This window comes from Bos indicus, chromosome 15, assembly GCF_029378745.1.
Source record: "Bos indicus isolate NIAB-ARS_2022 breed Sahiwal x Tharparkar chromosome 15, NIAB-ARS_B.indTharparkar_mat_pri_1.0, whole genome shotgun sequence".
Taxonomy (NCBI): Eukaryota; Metazoa; Chordata; class Mammalia; order Artiodactyla; family Bovidae; genus Bos; species Bos indicus.
Genome location: NC_091774.1, coordinates 8,478,952 through 8,500,128, shown reverse-complemented (window position 1 = coordinate 8,500,128; position 21,177 = coordinate 8,478,952). Strand labels below are relative to the sequence as shown.

Here is a 21,177-nt window from a genome sequence, read left to right as displayed (position 1 = left end):
AACAACAACAGAGGTATACGTAGGTACATAATGCTTTGTGGACACAAAAGGCACTTGATCTAATGTGGAAGTCTAGTCTCTGGAAAGGTAATGCCTGAGTTGAATCGAAAGTGAGAGTTTGCCAGGGAAGAAGGGCCTTTTGGGCAGAACAGAGCATAGCAAAGCAGGCAAGAGGTGATGATGGTTTGTGGGCAGAACGTGAGGTCTGCTGGTGTTACCAGAACATAAAATATGAAGTTGGAAGCGTTGGAGATGAAATCAGAGAGCTATGTCGGTGTTGCATTACCAAAGGTCTTATTTGCTTTGCCAAGAGTGGACTTTTTTTCTGTACTTTGGGGAAAATTTCCCTAGGGAAATGTGATAGTAAAAAATGTGTTTTACATTAATTATTCTAACTGAAATATGGATAACCGGTAGGGACAAGAATACCATCTGCAGGAAGACCAGGTCAGTGCTAATTAGTTGGAAGTTTAGCTGGGAGACCTGAAGGCCCTAAATTATTACAGTGAATTTGAAATCTAGAAGGGGAATTTTGAAATATACTTTGAAGGCAAAAATCATAGGTAGGACACATGGATGTGGGTGTTTAGGGAAAGGGAGCAATCTGAAGAGGTTTCCTGTCTTAGTTTTTAGACAAAGCTGTGTTTTTCCCCAGCTTTGTGTTCGTTCACACATGCTGACACCCCTCATGTCCATACAGTCACCAAGTCATGAGTGATTTCCTGAATTGGTGCTTACTCCTGTATTTTTTTTTTTTTTTTTAATTCAGGCCCCAGTTATCTCTTGGCTCTACTTCCACTCTCAAATGCTTCTTTTGTTTTGCTGCCAGAGAAATATCACTTAAAATAAATCTGATCTTTCTCTCTCCCTAAGTTCAGTTCAGCCGCTCAGTCATGTCCAACTCTTTGCTATGCCGTGGACTGCAGCACACCAGGCCTCCCTGTCCATCACCACCTCCTGGAGCTTGCTCAAACTCATGCCCATCGAGTTGGTGATGCCATCTCATCCTCTGTTGTCCCCTTTTCCTGCCTTCAGTCTTTCCCAGCATCAGGGTCTTTTCTAAATAGTCAGTTCTTTGTATCAGATGGCCAAAGTATTGGAGTTTCAGCTTCAGCATCAGTTCTTCCAATGAACATTCAGGGCTGATGGCCTTTAGGATGGACTGGTTGGATCTCCTTGCAGTCCAAGGGACTCTCAAGCGTCTTCTCCAGCACCAGCAGTTCAAAAACATCAATTCTTCAGCACTCAGCTTTCTTTATAGTCCAACTCTCACATCCATATGTGACTACTGGAAAAACCATAGCTTTGACTAGATGGACCTTTGTTGGCAAAGTAATGTCTCTGCTTTTTGTATGCTGTCTAGGTTGGTCATAGCTTTTCTTCCTAGGAACAAGCATCTTTTAATTTCATAGCTGCAGTCACCATCAGCAGTGATTTTGGAGCCCAAGAAACCTCCCTCCAAATAAAAATCTACAAATGATATAAAGCATAGTTTTTAGGGTCTAAAACTTTTCAGCATGTGCAAAAATCTTATTCTTTGGCAGCCATGATTTAACTCCCAAATAGCCTTTTTGCACTTTGAAGTAGTCAAATAATTTTTGGTCCTGACCCATGTCTTGATTTACATTGACTGTGCACTGGTCCCCTTTGTCTGACTAGTGCATTTTATTTTTTGCTTTGCTTTGTCCCTTTACCCCTAAACTATTCGGGCCTTAAACATACACAGTATGTCTTGCTCATGTTTGTCCCCTAGAGACCTGATTGCTCAGTATTCATTGAATGAATAAATCAGAGTTTTTAGAAGGGAAGGGTAGTCTTCCCTAGATCATTCCTAGAGAAAAGCACTAAAGAAAAAAAATGTATATAATAAAATGCCCTGAACCAAAACCCCTGTGTAATGTGGGCAGAGGCTGAACAAGTTGCAGCAATGGAAGTACCTGAAAGATATGCTTTTCATTGTATGTATTTTTGAACTAGCATGGTGGGGCAAGCTAGCTGTGTCCTCGGAGTAATCTATTGCTCTGAAAACAGATACTTTGTGGCTCCTGATCTGCATCAAATTATAACCAACAGCAGTTTCTTGAATAGTCTGCTTACTAATTGGTAAAAGTGATCCTATAAGCTTATCCCTGATTCACATTGTCAAATCTGGTGTCTGAGTCCTGTGTTTAGAAAGTGTGATAAAAAGAAGTCATTTTTGTATTTATAAATGGAACTGACTGTGTATGACATCTGTCCAGAACCAAGTGAAGAAGAAAATAATATTCTCAAAGAAGGACTTGTAATTGCTTCTAGACAGGTCTTAAAATACCAGGGTTCTAGTCAGTCACCATAATTCCCTTGTACTGTCAAGTTAGCTATTGATTTTCTCTGCCCGTAAAACAGAAGCACTTTTTAATCTCTGGCTTTCCATGTAAACCCCGTGACTGAGCTCTCAGAAAGAAGATTCCTAGCCCGCTTGGTCCTATTTATTAGTTGTTAGTACCTCATGTCTACCAGCATCATCAGATATACTAAGTACTTTAAAAATTCTTCCCTATGACTAACCTAAATAACTCAGGTGTAGTCCATTTCCTTCTGCTGTTTCCTCGACTGGAGTTGGAGAGCAGGTGGCCACCATGTGAAATACTCAGATTTTACAAGCAGCTGGAAGAACTTGTACATTACTTCCTTCACCTTGGATTTCCCTCCTGTGCTCATCCCTCCAGGATGCCAGAAGCGTTTGACTAACGTGGTTTCAGGTCGAGGGACCATTTTAGAAGAAATGACAGAATCCCTTTTCAACCAATGCCACTCTTTAGAGAACAGGTAGCAGGGTGTGTGTGTGTATGTGTTTCTTTATGGGATTAAATTAGAGCTTTTTGAGTCTTCGGGTTTTAAATTGTACCTTTAGGCTGTTCTAAATTTATTGTATCCAGCTTAAATTTATTGAACTTAAGATTGGATTTATGGTAAAGAGAGGATATTTGGAGTCTTGTTATTGTTGTTCAGTCGCTCAGTCGTGTCTGACTCTTTGCGACCCCATGGACTGCAGCACGCCAGGCCTCCCTGTCCATCACCATCTCCCGGAGTTTACTCAAACTTATGTCCCTCGAGCCGGTGATGCCATCCAACCATCTTTTTCTCTGTCATCCCCTCGTCCTCCTTGGACTCTGAGAGAGAACAAATGGATAACTCCTATTCTTAGCCTTTGCACTAAAATGAACTTTTTAATAAACTCTAAGTGTATTGTGAATAATATACAAAGTAGATGTGGTTGGGCTAAAACATTCCTTTTCACTAATTTGGAATGACCACGGTGAATGACCCAAAGGCCATCAAATAAGAGTTAAGGGGAGAGAAAACTTGAAATCAAAAATAATTGACAGAGAGCACAGATGGCTACTCTTTTCATTTAACTCACTGAAAGAAAATTATATCCTTTGGTATAAAATTTAACTTCCTTTGAGAAGTAAGTATTTTTGGATATTAAATCTATGAAAATTATAATACCTAAATATTTCTGTTGATTGGCATGTCAATAGTTGGAAGAAATAATATAAATTCATATTAATCAATTTTGGAGTTTTTGCAGCTGCAAAACTAAACTTTTAGGAACTACTTTTGCTAATTCTATTTGGTAAGCTCCCTGATAAAGAATAATTCTATTTCATAAATCAAGCTCTATGTACACTTGGTGGAAAAATTTAATTTAGCTTTCTTCATTGTTCACTTTAACATCTTGGTTGTTTTAAGGCTCAAAACTAAACTAAGATTGTCATTAAAAATATTTGTTAATTATTTCTTGAGAAATAGTGAATTACTCCATGCCTGGGAATTAAGCTCACATTTTACTAACCAAAGTCTTTTAGTTTTTCTATGTTATTTGATAAATGAGGAAGAGTTAAGCATTGTTTGTGAGTGATGCTTTTCCATTTTAGCGCAATTGGCATTCCATTAAAAATAATGGAGATTGGAGATCCCTAATAATGGAGATTTCTCAGTTATCCACTCTTCTACTCCTATGATCTGAAGTATTCTGCCAAATAGTCCTTCAGGATATTTCAGTTTAATAGCATCAGGTTTGACCAGCCCTCCCCTAGTTGGCGTCGTTATAAATACGGTCTAAACTTCAGGGAGCTGTAGGAATGGTAACTTTGGTAATGTCGCAAGAGGCGACGATGACTCTAGACTACACAGACTACATCTCACAAGTGTGCTCATCGTGTTTATAGGATGAAACAGAGAGACTTCTTGTTTATAAAGCAGAAGTGATATGTAGCTGTTTAAACTTCAGGCACAAACAGCACTGCATGCTCAACCCACGCAGTGAAGGGTGTATTTTTGTGAATGAAAACTGAAATTTCTTCTGAAGTTTGTGGCTTAAGTCACGTGGCTTGAAAGTAGCCAAGTGGTAGCAGCGCCCCTGGCCTCCACATTTAGCTGCCGAGTGGATGGCTCCCAGCGCTGGCAGCTTGCGGTGCTTTCTCTCCTTCCTTTAAGCTCTTCATGTTCTTGGCAATTAGCGTGACATTTTGAGGATTGGCTCTTATCTTTGGAGTATAAAACCCTAAGCTCAATAAGACTGAGGAGCAACTAAGATTATAGTAGCTGAAAGTGAACGGGTAGCTATTTCTCACTAATCGCTACCTTATCGACTGCTGATATTGATCTTTTTATATCAGGGATTGTTTGCCAGCTGGCAGGCCCACACCATCAATGGCCAGCCCTCCGAAGTGGTTCTTTTGGTGGGTATACCTAGGAAAAGCATTATGTAGAGCAATGAAGGAGAAATAATCATGTTCGTGTTTTCAGTAATCGAGCACTTCTTTATATGCTACTTGTCTCCAGAATGTCTAAGCTGAAGTCATTGAGTCCAACTGTTAGGCAACAGATAAGATGACCAAGGCCCCAGAGTTATTCAGTGTTCCAGGTAATACGATTGGTGATTACTTCTAGAGGATGGCCATGACTATGTGACAGCGGTTACAGAATGGGCTGGTTATAATTCGTTCACTCGGCAGTTACACATTGAGACTTCTCTACTGGGAAATACCGCATTAGCTGATAGCCTAGTAAAGGATTTCTCAGCCTCCACACTGTTAACATGTTGGGCTGAATCAGTCAATCAGTATCTCTCTCTCTCTCGGACTCTATCTCCTTGTCTTTCCACTCATCTGTATCCTAGGGAAGTCCCTCAGTCTGGCTGTTGAAATTAGACCTTTAGGCAGAAATACCTGCAATAATAACTTTTTCGTGGAACTGTTCTCATGAAAGTACAACTCTTTTTAAGAGATGAACCTAATGCTGGAAGTCAGGGAAGGCAGAGCAGAGGAAATGAGCAGAAAGGACATATTCTGCAGTGCCCGATCAGACCCTTTTCTTCCTTTGTGGGAGCAAAGGTTCAGGGAGGAGCACCAGGCATTTCTGGGAGGCTTCTGGAAGCTACCCCCACTGCAATGCTTCTGCTCCTATTCTTCAAACAAAACTTACTCACATGGACACATCTCCTTGGTAGGAGATTGGGCAATGTATTCTGTATTTGTGGCAGCTGTCTGCCCTGCTGTAATCTGGGGGGTTCTATTACTGTGAAAAAGGATGGCACGCAGCCAAAAAGGGCTTTTGATAAAAGCAGTAGAAATTTAGTATTCCATGAATTCTGCACACAGGAGAGGGCTGTTCCAAGCTTGGACTCATGTGACTAATTCTTTGACCTTGACCAAGGCACTTCAATCCCATGGAGGATGGGGATCATTTTCTTTTAAAATGTTAAAATTGAGCAGTTGTGTTAGTTATGCTCATGTTGAGAAAGATCTTGTAGTTTAGTTTGAACTCCACCCTTCTGCTGTTTGAGTGCCTATGGTTAATTTCCATGAACCTCTTTTTTCCACAGTATAATATGGGAGTCATGATAACGTACTCTTTCTTTCCTATTTATAAACATGATCTTCTTGAAAACCCTCTGATAGCAAAATATACAAAACAGGCTCTAGAGAACAAGGTTGTGAATGAGTCTGCAAATCCCTTGAAAATGTTATACTTTTATTATCTAAAGTTGCAAATATAGCGCCCTCAATAAAGATAAAATCTTATATCTGCATCTTAGGAATGTGTGTGTTGTTGTTGGGCACAGTTTATGCTCTTCCCAGACCCTTGGGGTTTGCTCAGAAGAGAACTCTGGCCGAGGATTGTCGCTTCTTATTCCTCACAAGCGATGCACAGCCTCGCAGTCCCGTTGGCTCTTCCCCATCGTGTCTGGACCCTTTATGGAGTGCCGGGGGGGCCCTGGGTTCTGGCCCCTCACACAGCTGTTGAGCAAGCAGATGACAGTCCAATAAGACGCAGGAGAGTTCTTATCCATGGGGCAGATGTTGACCAATTAGAAAGTGGCAGGTAAATCCTTGCTTACCCAACTGAATTGTCCAGAGGTGTGTTGGTTTTGTGAAACCTGAATGGAGGTCTGCCTTATTGCATGAGCAACTGGCTGTTTCTCCTCCTGTTTCTGCAGTTAGTTCAGGAATAAATGCTTGTATTTTCCTTCCTCCTTTCCTGTCTCTCTTCCCTTTCTCTCTCTCTCTCTCTCTCTCTCCCTCTCTCTCTCTCCCCCCCCTCCTGCTCCCCAGGGATTGCATCCAAGCTGTAGCAGGCAAGCTTTGCCTCTGGCTCTGTTTTCTAGGAATTTTGCTCTAAAAAAGTATAATATTAGCATAATATGTGAAATTAAATTCTACTTGCTATGACTTTCACCCTGGGAGTTAAGGAAAGACACCTCTCTCTGTTTCAGTCAGATGCAGGCTTCTCATGAGCATGCTCTTTAATAAGTGTCAGCCTTTTGTCCTCAGGTTAGTTCTTCCTTACATGTTATCAGTGCTTTTTATTTTTTTATTTATTTATTTTTTTTATTTGTTTCTAGTAAGAGAGTCATTTAGGGCATCTAGTCTGCCATCCTGCTGGAAATGGAATAATCTTATGAAATTCCAAGTTGAATGCAACTTATTTTTGTTACTAGAATTTCTTTCTTGACACAAAGCACCAGTGACTAAAAAGTCACACAATTTGGATCAAGTTTAGCAGAAAGAGTAAATGAGAATTGTTACAACATAAATGGAAGTGTAGTTCTATTTTTTTTTTTTTTTAGGTTTTAGGAAACATTCTCAGGCTTATTTTTATATGAGATATTCTGCTAAAGTAATATTTCCAGCTAAAAATTATCAGAAATATTGTCTTCAATTATAAGTCAACTTTCACTTTCATAGACTATTTCATTCTGAGAACACAAATGCAATAAGTGAAAAATGGTAAATATAAAGTAGGCAAAACAGAAGTGTACCATTTGAGACATTAAATATGCTTTTTTTTTTTTTTTCGTTTCATACATGACATTTCACATGTTTCAATGCCATTCTCCCAAATCTTCCCACCCTCTCCCTCTCCCACAGAGTCCATAAGCCTGTTCTATACATCAGTGTCTCTTTTGCTGTCTCGTATACAGGGTTATCGTTACCATCTTTCTAAATTCCATATATATGCGTTAGTATACTGTATTGGTGTTTTTCCTTCTGGCTTACTTCACTCTGTATAATAGGCTCCAGTTTCATCCACCTCATTAGAACTGTGCTTTTTATTTTTTTAACTGAATATTTAATTTCATTCTCCAAGGTCTCTGTCAAGCAAGAAGAAGAGAAATTTGAATGTGGGTGTAAAGCAGAGCTTTGTGTTGCTTTTAATTAGGAAATCCCTATATTCACTCAGGATAATTTTCCAAACTTTCTGTCTGGAGTGTGTTCCACACACCCTGCCTGGAGTTTGCTCAGTTGTGTAACTTAGTTTTATCCATGATGTCATGCCAGAGCCCATAAGATTATAGCGACTCCAAGTACTATCCACCCACCCAATCCCAGTCCGCTCTGTCTTTACACAGCCCAAGAGACAGTTAACAATCAAACATCATCAGAAACTGTCAGCAGCATTCTCTGTCTCTCCCACGGTCTAAAGTGGCATTATAAGTTCCTCCTCCGCTTCCCACTGTTTCTCTTTTTTTCCCTCTTTTTTCCTATTTCATCCATTTGTTCTCTTTAATGTTTTTCAGTGCAGTAATTTTCCCTATAAACACTGACTTTGCTATGTCCTACACATTTTAACATTTAATTTTAAATCAGTTCAAAATGCTTTTTTAAAATCTCTTTTCAGATTTCTTTAACCCATGTGTCATTTAGAAGCTTCTTTAATCTCTAAGTATTCTGTGATTTTCCAGCTATCTTTCTGTCATTGATTTCTAGCTTATTTCATTGTACTCTGAGAATGTTTTTTTTGTTTTTGTTTTTGTTTTTGTTTTTCCAGTAAACAACTTAGTCTTTTTTATTTGCCCAAGGCCAGCTGTTGCAGGCACTGAGGCCCCAAGACTTCCAGAAGGGATGAGGGTTGGGGGAGTCACCCTGCCTCCCAGGTGCTGCCTGCCCCATCCTGCTTTCTGCAGGAGATGGGAGAGTAGATAAAGTGTGCCCTTGCACCATCAAATATCTCAATTTTGTGTGTGTGTCAGTCGCTCAGTCGTATCTGACTCTTGAGACCCCATGGGCTGTAGCCCACCAGGCTCCTCTGTCCAAGCGATTCTCCAGGCAAGAGTACTGGAGAGGATTGCCATTTCCTTCTCCAGGGGATCTTCCCGACCCAGGGATAGAACCCACATTTCCTGCATTGCAGGTGGATTCTTTACTGTCTGAGCCACCAGGGAAGTCCCCTCAGTTTTCAGACATTATAAAAATTCAATTGTCATTAGAGAGGAAACTGAGGCACATTGACCCCCCCACCCCAGGCCTCTATTTGCCAGTCCAAGGTCTAGCCTACACCCTCCCGCTCTCCACCCCCAGTGGAATGAGCTGCACATAAGCAGTCTTTTGCCCTGTGTGTGGGGGGGAGGGTCTCAGGAGCCCATCTGGTGGCCTGTGTGGGGGAGACTGGCCAGGGTCAAGGGCTGTGGGTGGGGGAGCAGGAGGAGGGGTGTGGTTGGAGGAGCAGCTGCTGTGTGTGTGTGGGGCGGGCGGTCAACGCTGAATAGGGGACCCCAGCTGGGGTTCCCTAGTGATATCAATGGGGATCAGGCAGAGCCCTCTGCTGTCCAGATGGGGAAACTGAGGCAAAGGCTCCTCCTGTCTTTGAGAGGGGAGGGGCCTGCCATCAGCTAGTGAGGTTCATTCCTCTTGCCCAGGAAGGCACCGCAGCCCAGGAGCGGCAGTGCCTTGTCAGCCGTCACTCAGGGAGACACAGGAGGGGCAGCAGCTGGGTCACCTGGCCGCACAGACCCCCTCCTCTCCGGCCACGCGGAGGGGTACCCTCCCCCACCTCAGCTGCTGGGAGGAAGAGTGCCCGGCTCGGGCGCCTGCCTTCCCCTGCTCACGTGCCCGAGAAAGGCTCATTTTTAGCACCTGGCCTCTTTTCCCTGCCTGGAGGGAGCTCAAGGGACAGAGTAGTGAAGAAAGCAGCCAAGGGGGACAGGAAGATCTGGAAGTAGGGCCCCAGGGGATTGTCTGATTCTTCTGTTCTCCCAACCCCAAGGGGGCCCAGGCACAGAGAGGGGCCCTTAGCCGTCATGCAGCGTGGAGATGAAGAGGACGCTATCTTGGTCCTGAAGCTGGTAGTCCAGCTCACCCAGAAGTTCCCAGTCGGCATCTTTAACCAGCACCAGAATCCCTGGCCTCATGCTGTCTCCTTGGATGAACAGCTCTGGCCGCTGTTTTAGCAAAGTCTTGATCCACACAAGGAGGCTGCGGATATCCCAGGGTTCCTCCTGTTCAGGCAAGGTGACCTGATGCTTCCTTCACACCGCCAAACAGGAGCTCCGCACCACCTCCGAACTCCACCTCCACTGAAAAGGGCGCTGCCATGTTGAGGAAGCCGAGCTCACCGAGAATAATTTTTATTATTTTAAATTTGCTAAGATATGGCCCACAGTGTAGTTTGTGTTGGTAAATGTTCCATGTGAGCTTGAGAAGAATGTATAATCTGCTGTTCTTAAATGAACAGCATTATATCCAGTTGGTTGATGGTGCTGTTGAGTTCAGCTGTGGTCTCACTGAGGTTCTACCTGTTGGATCTGTTCATTTCTAGTAGATGGATGTTACAGTCTTCATCTATGACAGTGGATTTACCTATTTCTCCTTCAAGTTCTGTCAGTCTTTCCCTCACATATTTGATGCTCTGCTCTTATGCTCTGCTTACACATTGATGTATGCATATTAAGAATTATTATTGTCTTTGAAGAACTGACCTTTTAAGCATTATGTAATCCTCTTTCTTTATCTCTAATAACTTTCATTGTTTTGAAATCTGATCTATCTGACATTAATATAGCTACTCCTGCTTTCTTTTTTTTAGTGTTAGCAAAGTTTATCTTTCTCTCTTTGCTCTAAATGCATATGTCTTTACATTTCAAGTTGGTTTCTTATAGAAAACATGTAGCTGAGTCTTGTTTTTTGGATTCACTATGACCATGTCTGTGTTTTAATCGGTGGATGTTGACCATTCACTCTCAAAGGGATGACTGATATAGTTGGATTAATATCTACCATATTTACTGTTGTTTTCTACTTTTTCCCCTTGTTCTTTGTTCCTGTTTTTTTCTTCCACTATTTTTCTGCCTTTTGTGATTTTAATTGGGTACTTTATATGATTTCATTTTCTCTGCTTTCTTACTGTATCAATTATACTTTTTAAAAACATTTTTTAATGATTGCCCTAAAGTGGCAGTATAAATTCCTCCTCTGCTTCCCACTCTTTTCCATTTCTCATCTTTTTTTTCTCTTTTTCTCTATTTCATCCATTTGTACATTTACAAATTTGTACATTTGAAATGTACATTTAAAACTAATCCAAATCCACTTTTGATATAATGTTGCACTATTTCACAGGCAGTGTAAATACTTTAGAGTAACAAAATTCCTCCTGTCCTTGTACCATTGCTGTCATTTATTTCACTTATACATAAACACACATATATATATAAAGGAGGGGGAGACTTCTTTTTTAGAGTGAATAGTTACCTTTAAATTTTGCATAAAAGTCTCCGTTCCCAAATGCATTAGTGTAATTACAAAATGCATCTTGATACATTTGTATACATTGAATATCTTCTCCAGATTTTTTAAAGACACATCCCTTCTGGGACTCTAATCTTAACTGCTACTTTAAAGTTCATAGGCTTATTTGTCTGTCTGTTTTCACGGAAGGTCATACTACCATTTTCTTGGAAATTTTCCTTGCCTCTTTGAACTGTTGTTTTCCTAGATCTCATGTCTTGATTTTTTTGGTTGATTCCATCATTTTAGTTGAGCACATACCTTAGTATCTTTCTGAAAAATAGTACAAATTTTTAGATATTAATAATTTTGAGACCCTGTATGTTTGTAAATATTTTTATACTACCATGAATCTAGATTGACAATTTGGATATAGAAATCAGAGTTGGAATTCATTATTTCTCAGAATTTTAAAGGCACTGCACCTTTGTTTTATAACTTCCTGTGATGTTATTGTGAACTCATTGGTTTCTGATGATATTTATTTGACCTCTGTTTTTAGATTTTTGTTTTTAATCATGGTTTTGTAATAGTGTATGATATATCTTGCAGATATTTTCTCATTTATTGTGCTTTGTATATATTGTGTCATTTTAATATGGATACTTTTTTTTATTCTGGAAATTTTCGTAATTTTTTTTTTTTTTTTGGTAATTCCTCCCTTCATTTTTCTTTCAGTACTTCTGTTAGTCAGAGGTTGGATTTCCTGATTAATCTCCTAATTCTCTTATCTTTTCTCTTTTCTCATCTCTTTTCTTTTTTAGTTCACAACTCTTTTGTTTTATTCTTTCACTCATACCTCATTCATATTTTCTTTCTTATACAGCAACCATTCTCATAAGTTTAATGTGTATATATTTGTCTTACAAAATTGATATTATTTTTCTATTCATGACTTCAATTTACATAAATGATTTTGTGTTACTTACCTATTTTGTGTTTTGTGGTTTTCACTCAGAATTATGTTTTAAGATCCATCTATTTGTAGTATTTACTTCATGCCTGCCACTTTGTGGTATGCTTCTAATGCATTTTTATTCACCAGTAAATACCCTGGCTATCTTCCTGCTTCAAATGGATCCTCTTTCAGGTTTGCTTATGGACTTTTCTGTGAGGATATTTTTGGGATGTGCACCCAGAAGCTTGTTTTTAAGTCATGCATATATATCACTTAGAAATGTTGAATGCAACATTTCTCTTTAGAAAGGCTGTACCTGTACCCCTTTATGAGTTCTTATGTTTCCACCATATGTGAGTTCCTATGTTTCCACATGCATTCAACCTGTTATTCACCTTTATAACTCTTGCCAACCAATATCTGATACATATAATGTGATATCTCAATATTTTAATTTGCTTTCCTCTTAATAATGAGTTTGAAAAACTCCTTATATGCTTGTTAACCTTTTGACTTCCCTCTTCTGTTGGTTATCCCTTCATATCCTTCATCTATATTTTTATCTGTTTGTTTTTCTATCTTTCCATTTTTTAAGAGTGAAAGTGAAAGACACTCAATTGTGTCTGATTCTTTGCGATCCCATGGACTATAGAGTCCATGGAATTCTCCAGGCCAGAATATTGGAGTGGGTAGCCTTTCCCTTCTCCAAGGGATCTTCTCAACTCAGGGATGGAACCCAGGTCTCCCGCATTGCAGGTGGATTCTTTACTAGCTGAGCTACCAGGGAAGCCCCATTTTGTAGGAGTTCCTCATATAGGCAAATACGAAACCATTGGCTCTTAGGAATCTGATCACCTGGTGGTAGTAGTGCAAGATAATTGGAAAAGGGAAGATGTGGTGAATTATATTGGCATAACTCTGAAGAAGGAAGCCCTTTTGAAATGTCTATATTTCAGCAGATTGAGGAGGACAGACATGGTGGGGAATGGTTTGGTGCAGTCACCTGCAGTTGGGATGTTGCTGTGAAAGCTGTATTAAGGGTCTCAACAACCTGAGTTTCTGGACACCAGGAATCTCTTGGGTCTAAGAAACATCTAAGCAGCTGTTCTTTCTGAGACTTAAAAATTATGATGTCACCCTAGGTCACTCTTCCAAGCGGTGAGGAAATCCCACTATCAGAGAAGGAGGAAGTCTAGCCAAGACTGGTAGTTAGGGCTGTATCTTGTCCTCTCAATGCCTAGCACAGTGCCAGTTTATAAGAATTATGCATTTGTGAAATAGAAATTTATCGGTATTTATTATTACTATTTCTGCTACTGTGCACTCACTTAAAAGGATTTTAAAAATATATGCTTAGTGCTTATTTAGCTAATGGTTATACTAACATGGTAGCATAAATAGTTGCATGGGAAATTTTGCAATATCCTGTGTTTCATTTATAACCTTGAAATTGTCTTAAAAATTGGATGCATAAATCCTAAATGTGTGCTTCATTAAAAGAAATATAGAAAATATTTTTTCATTGCCTCTACTTTAAAAAATTGATCATGATAATGTTAAGATAAAGGTTGCTAAAATAGTTGTTTAAACAAAGTTTTGCAGTTGTGTTTTATAGAGAAAAAACAATTGGATAAAGCTTGAAATATATCTGTGACTTTTTAGGTATTGTGGTAGAGTCTATTTCCTTTGGTACTCTCTTGTGGTCAATAGAAGGTGTTGATTTGGCCTTATATTTAACATTTGTGTATAATTTGTGATAGACATATTGTTTATATGAGTATTTTGACTTATTTTTTGCCTATTTGTTTGTTATATATCACAACTTTTAGACTGACACTTGGAGTTTTTTTCCCATTCCTTAGCTCAGGGGATATGATGAAAGTGCAACATAACCTCAGTTGCTAATCTTATATGCTAAATAATAATGTGATCATGTGATCAGAGTAAATACAGTGTAGCTTGGAACACAAGTTGATTACAGACCTTGAACTTATCTTACACATTTGCCACTATAATTGGGTTTGGGGATTAACTTGCCATTTTTGATAGCATTTTTTAAAGATTTAAAAATATGCACATATAAACATATCACACATATATATGACCTCATTGTACATGACTACCTGGTTCAGATGCACTTATTGTGGATCTACAGAAAACCATTATACCATACCATTATAACATCAGATCAGATCAGATCAGTCGCTCAGTCGTGTCTGACTCTTTGAGACCCCATGAATTGCAGCACACCAGGCCTTCCTGTCCATCACCAACTCCCAGAGTTCATTGAGACTCACATCCATCGAGTCAGTGATGCCATCCAGCCATCTCATCCTCTGTCGTCCCCTTCTCCTCCTGCGCCCAATCCCTCCCAGCATCAGAGTCTTTTCCAATGAGTCAACTCTTTGCATGAGGTGGCCAAAGTACTGGAGTTTCAGCTTCAGCATCACTCCTTCCAAAGAAATCCCAGGGCTGATCTCCTTCAGAATGAACTGGTTGGATCTCCTTGCAGTCCAAGGGGCTCTCAAGAGTCTTCTCCAACACCACAGTTCAAAAGCATCAATGCTTCAGCGCTCAGCCTTCTTCACAGTCCAACTCTCATATCCGTACATGACCACAGGAAAAACCATGGCCTTGACTAGACGGACCTTTGTTGGCAAAGTAATGTCTCTGCTTTTGAACATGCTATCTAGGTTGGTCATAAGTTTCCTTCCAAGGAGTAAGTGTCTTTTAATTTCATGGCTGCAGTCACCATCTGCAGTGATTTTGGAGCCCAGAAAAATAAAGTCTGACACTGTTTCCACTGTTTCCCATCTATTTCAGTCAGTAATCACATATAGCGTTTAGCGTAAAGATTCATGCATTATTTTCCCTTCTTTCTGCAGCACTGGTTTTGGAGAAAATTCTTAGCTTGATATCCACAAGTACATAGTAGACAATCGATAGCTGTGTGGTATTAAGTTACTAAAACCAAATAGGACCTGACTTACATGAGAGTAAATCATGGCTTTTGGGGGTAGATGTGAGTCACAAAAAGTGCTCTTTGTTTTCAAGAATATGGTTCCCTAGACTATAGTTGTCCTTCATGTGCCCTCCTCTTTCAGTCCAGTGCTTTAATTTTATACTAGAACTGAATGTGTTTGTGTTATTTGCATCATTGGAACCTTTGAGTAGATCTCTTTTGTTGGCCTGGTGGTGTGAAGGGCCAGGGTTTGATTAGGAGTCCAGGAAGTTCTTCTGGGAATGATTTTTGTATTGCCAGGAATGCTGGTATGTTGGCACTGAGTTAACGTTTCCAAAAATGCCAGCAAACACTGAAAAACAAAGATGTAAGTGTAGTTGCCACAGCTGTGCTCCCTTCTCCCCCACCTCGTTTCTTCTGCACACAGTGAGAAATTTTAAGCCCCCTATTGTAAGATGAAAGTGAGTCAGTTTCCCGTACTCATCTCTAAGGCAGCTGGTGGCCCCCCGCCCCCTACAGTGCTCTTGTATCATAGGGATTGAATTGAGGCCATTTGTACAGAATCGCCCCCTGTATCATGGATATCGGTTTTTTGATCAAATGGAATGTTTGTGAGGGACTGTAATGCCCACTGTTACAAGAGGAATAATTTTTCATGTTCATTAAATATTTATTGAGCACTCTCTCAAAATTTTAAGAAGCATGGGATATATATATATATATATATGAATGATGTAAATTTAGGATATGCATTTTCCTGCTGCAGTGTAGGGCTTGAACACAGTAAGAGATCCATTTATAAAATTAGATGAATGGTTACAAAGCAGAGGAAACTGGTGAAGCGGACTTGTGAATGAGGTCTGTTTAAACTGGATGCTAAGAGTAGCTCTAACTTGAAGCTGTGGCTCTTAGAAGAAATAAGCATTTATATTTATAGTCTGTAGAGAAAAAAGAACAGGTGCTCAGAATGGCTAATGAGAGAGGCTTTTGGAAAGATTGCTTGAGCAGGTCAGCTGTGGGCATAAAATGCCAGATTGAGGAGTAGACAATGGAATGTTCACTCAGGTATCTGTTTCAACAGTGGAGGGACAAGCGCCTCCTGTCCTGAACCTTTTTGGCTCCTCTTCGCCACATTTTGTTGTGCGAGTTCCTCCACCGACCCCTTTTTTGGATGGGAATGCCACTTGGTATTTTCCAATTGTGTTTCGCCTAGTAGAGCCACATTTTCTCCTTAAATGATAAAAATCCTTTGAAGATGTGACTCCCCTGCCTTATTTACAGGTATAATACAGCAATGCACAAACATTCCCGCACTTCTTCAAAGGTCTAGAACGTTTACAGCAGAACCCTTCTTGTTCTTTTCATTCAATGCAACTTTACCAGTTAAGTTTCTAAACTTCCATCCATGCAACTAGAGCATGATGGGTTCCTGGAAATATAATTGAGTGGATAAAAGTTTAGAGTGCTACTGGATCAGAATAGAATACCTTCATGTGTTAGTCTGGATCTGTCAACCTGAATTGTGAGACAGACAAACCAGAGGCCTGCTTGTCTTCTCTTTTCCCCGCTTCCTCCCAGAGTCTCTCCTCCTCTCCTCATCCATCCATTCACCCGTTATTTTTAATTAATCTCTTCCAAATATTTACTGATTCAAATAAATGAAAACCATTATCCATAATAATCACAGAGCTTGTTAAAAAGACCTGTCTGAATCTCTACATGAGGGAAATAGGAATCTACATTTTGAGTAACCTTTAAAATACTTAACTTTGATTAATGTGGTCCAGACATTGCACATCAAGAAACACTGAGATAAAAGGAAGGAGTAGTACTTCTTTGGCCAGTGAAATTTATGACTATGGTCATGTAGTATTTATTTCATATGGACTCATAAATGGAAAAAACATACCTGGTGGATAACATAATTATAGTTGGAGAAGATCATATGTCTAGGCATGCCTTGTTCTCTTTAGAACTGTATTCTGTTTGCATTTCTATAGAAGTATGCCTTAGGGGAAAGGTATTCTCTTCCAACAAAGGGCTAGCCTGGTTACAGCTGAACCCATAAGACAATGTCATTTTAGGCATTGCAAAGGTCAGTGATTAAGTTATGTTGAGTGCATGATACAGGTGATTCTAATCCTTTTGATTTGACTTTGAACTGGTCTAATGATTTCACACCACCAGTTTGTGAAGATTTATTTTCCTTTTTATCACGAATGTGCTGTTTGAACAGCTCAGCCAATATGAAACTGTCAAATTAAACCCTTGAAAAGCCACTATGCTTCAAACTCCCAATTTCCTCCAGTGGACTTTTTGTTTATAATAGCCCCTCCCCATCCCCCCTTCTGTATAAAAGAATTGTTGTTGTTTAGTCACTGAGTCATGTCCACCTCTTTTGCCACCGCATGGACTACAGCCCACCAGGCTCCTCTATCCATGGGATTCCCCAGACAAGAATACTAGAGCGGGCTGCCATTTCCTTCTCCAGGGGATCTTCCCAACTCAGGAATTATCGAACCTGTGTCTCCTGCATTGGCAGGTGGAGTCCTCACCAGTGAGCCACCTAGAAAGCCCATACAAATTTATTCTACTTAAAAAAATGAGAATGACTTGTTTGAAATATCAAGCATCTTTTTTTTGACTTGGGAAATATTATGATTCCTTGCAAAGAGTTTGTGAGTGGTCTCTAAACTGTTTGTATATTAACTTATCTGAATCACCAAAAAAGCCTAAAAGAGACATTTTTCTCTTGGCTATGTCCCAGACTTCTAAGTCAAAATTTCTTGAGAATCAGTTATAGAGTGCTCAAAGGGATTCTACTGTAGGCAGCCTGCCCCCTCCATACTATAGTTCTATGAACTTCTTTGAGAGCAGAATACATACTCAGATGATTTTGTTTCATACCCTTCTTCCTACTTCATCAAGTTTTCCACATAGTTGAAGCTCACTGAATCTTTATCAAATAATTTTATTGGACGCTTGACGGGAATGATGGAAATCAAGGTTATCTTGATTCTCTGATTTGAATGTTTTGTTGTTTTTGTGATCTCCTAGGACGGAAAGAAGAAATTCGACAAAGAGAGTGAAAAATACTATTCCATTCTTGACAAACATTTAAATTTGTCTGCAAAGAAAAAGGAATCTCATTTGCAAGAGGTAAGTTTTTCCAGTTGAAGTGTGAAGAGAGCATTAGCATTGTCATGTGAAGCCCAGATTCCCAGAAGTAGACATTATCTCAGAATCTGCTCCTGTTTAATAAAATAATGATAATAAGAATATTTAAGCTAATTGAGCATTTGGTATAGATAGACAGGCGTGGTGCTGAGCATTTTACGTGCTTTGTGACATTTAAAATGAACAGTTCCAAGAGAAAGGTTAGTATTTCCTTCAATAATGAAAAAGAGTGAAACAAGGCTATTTGTTTTTCTTCTTGTTGGGCATATTTTAAATAACTGCTGCTGCTGTTTGGTCACGAAGTCATGCCCTACTCCTACATGACCCTATGGACTGAAGCACACCAGGCTCCTCTGTCCACGGGATCTCCCAGGCAAGAATCTTGCTGTGGGTTGTCATTTCCTTCTCTGGGAGATCTTCCCAACCCAGGGATTGAACCTGAGTCTCCTATTTTGCAGGGTGATCCTTTATCACTGAGCCACCTAGAAAGCCATTCTAAATAGCAAGACCTACCAAATTCATGGTGTAACATTTATATTAAGTTAAAAATATCTGTTCTTCAATTGTTACATCAGCATTAAGGGAAAAAAGATATACAGTTACATGTTTTGAAATCTTCATTATTTTTTGTCAATTTAAACAAGTCAACAGAAATATTTTACTAAAGTGGACAGTATTCTCATACAAGGAATATTTCTTCCTTTTTTCCTGAAAATTTGCTCTTCTCATTGGTAGTGTTTTAACTATAGTTAGCCAGATAGAAAACTCTTACTGAGGAGTGATGCAGTTTCAGCTCTAGTGATAGTATATGTTTTGTTTGTTTTTCTAAATGGCTCTGTTGTCTTTCACCATGCACACTTTCCCCAGCATACAGCAGTGTGTCTCAGAGCTGAACCGGGACTTGTTGAGCACCGGCAGCTATCACTGCCCCCAGCCCGCCCCAGGGAATCTTGCGTGGCGCTGAGCCTCCTGCAGTCTCTTCTTCATCTCTTCTCTGTATTTCTAGGGATTGCATCGTTGAACTCTTTTAAATGTCTCATTCTGATCCTCTAGCAAAGTCCCCTTCCTTCCTGAACTGTTGTTCAAGTTCAGCTTGGTCCTCCACCCTACTTATTCGTATTCTTATTTCTCTGACCTTCTTGTTCAGCCATGAGGCATGCTTGACGAGTTCAAGTGCAGTGGAACTGCAGTCAAAAAGTCATGCAAGAGTTACTTGATTCTTTTTTACTGTATTTTTATGTTCCCCTAGAGGGAATTGAATTTCCTCACTTAAAATGTTGAACATTGGAAAGATCTGTATTTCACTATAATAAATAACTTGTTATTAATACCTGCTATTAAAATAGGATAATTTAATAGACCGTTGGGTGCCTATGGAAAGATTTTGGGGTTAATGTGAAGTGGACAAAAATCTGTTATTAAAGAGAAATTATATTTTTAATTTTCATGGACATTTTTAATCTTATATAGTATACTATGTTCTTTAATATTGTGTTCACATATTTCTAAACTCCTTAAATGTGTGTCTATTTAAACTTTTAAACATTTCTTTAGAATAAACCTGAGAGAGAATGCAATATGTAGATGAAGTCATCTGTACAAAGGCTCCCCCAGTTGTCACCATCATGTACCAAAGACCAAGGCCAAGTCACATTCTAAAAATCGACTGCCTCAAAATTAAGGGCAATGCATAGAGTCTCTGAAGACTTATCAGATTCTTGGTGAACATGAGAGGCTGCCCTTAGCTGGCTGACTCTTTGCAGCCCTGTGGACTGCAGCACACCAGGCTCCCCTGTCCTTCACCATCTCCCAGAGTTCCCTCTCACTCAGGTCCGTTGAGTCAGTGGTGCTGTCTCACCATCTCATCCTCTGCCACTCTCTTCTCCTTTTCTTCTCAATCTTCCCCAGCATCAGAAACTTTTCTAGTGAGTCAGCTCTTCTCATCAGGTGGCCAAAGTGTTGGAGCGTCAGCCTCAGCATCAGTCCTTCCAGTGAATATTCAGGACTGATTTCCCTTAGGGATTGCTTGGTTTGACTTCGTAACTCTATCATAATTGTAAAGTCCTCTAGAGGTTATGCTTTATTTTCCCTGACAGTGTAGCTCAATATTTAATACTTGTTAGTGGCTCCTAATCCCTTGGGATATGAGGAAATAGAATATTCATTCTGGTTTTATATTTAGTTGGATGCTAGAAAAAACCTATAACATGGTTAGTAGCATCTTCCATTTGCCCCACCACACACATAGACACACACACACACACACACACACACTTTTTTCCAGGAGGCACAGCCCATGATAGAATACGACACAAATATAAATACAACACAAATATGGTGTAAAGCAACTCCTCGGAGCATATAGTGTAGAAAAGGAAAAATGTAGTTTGTTTTTTACTTTTTCCTCGGTCCTTCCAGGAGTCAAACCTGTTACAGGGAGAAGCTGCTACGCACATGTTTAATTCTGTAACATAGCATTAAATTCATCTGTTCACTTGCAGAGCAGCTCTGGTCCTTCTGTCGGCACCAAGCCTATGAAGTTGTTCTCAGAAAGACCCTTCTGTGTCTTCTCACTGACACAGCTGACTCTGTTCATTTTGCTCATGGAATGTGACTGACTACCCATTACCAGGACTAAATTAGGGGTCAGCTTGTGTTGGTAAAGCTCTAAGGCCATCTATTAGATGGACCATTGGAGTACACAGAATTGGAAACAGACTTGTCAAAATTATGGACTTTACAGTAGACAAAAGAAGTAACATTTGAAATGTGAATAGATAATTTCTTTCTAAGCATAAACTACGAGGAAGGAAATGTGAAGGAAATGTAAAAAGACCAAAATGCATGAAAGTAATCTGTCTCTTTCAAAAGACCTTAAATTAAAAGATGAAGTATTAAGGGACTTATATAACATGACACAGGATAACCATCTCCTATGTATAAGATGCTTTTGGAAATCAGTGTGGAAAAGATAAAGGTTTTAGTGGAAAAAATGGATATGAATATGAAAGGGCATTTCAACAAAGAAGAAATATAAACCATAATAAATATTGTAAGTTTCTATATCATATATTTTTAAAGTATAA

The 21,177-nt window shown here is 39.6% G+C and overlaps 1 protein-coding gene and 1 pseudogene across 2 annotated transcripts in view; one reads left to right on the top strand and one right to left on the bottom strand.

Annotated features, from left to right (window-relative positions):
• Positions 1-21,177, top strand: part of ARHGAP42 (Rho GTPase activating protein 42) — a 349,579-nt gene that overhangs the window by 230,754 nt on the left and 97,648 nt on the right. For both annotated transcript variants that reach the window (XM_070803334.1, XM_070803335.1), the window contains one exon: positions 17,972-18,073. In XM_070803334.1, coding sequence (XP_070659435.1) covers positions 17,972-18,073 — 102 coding nt within the window. The remainder of the gene's footprint in view (positions 1-17,971; positions 18,074-21,177) is intronic.
• On the bottom strand, positions 9,101-9,863 carry LOC139187275 (ubiquitin-related modifier 1-like; annotated as a pseudogene).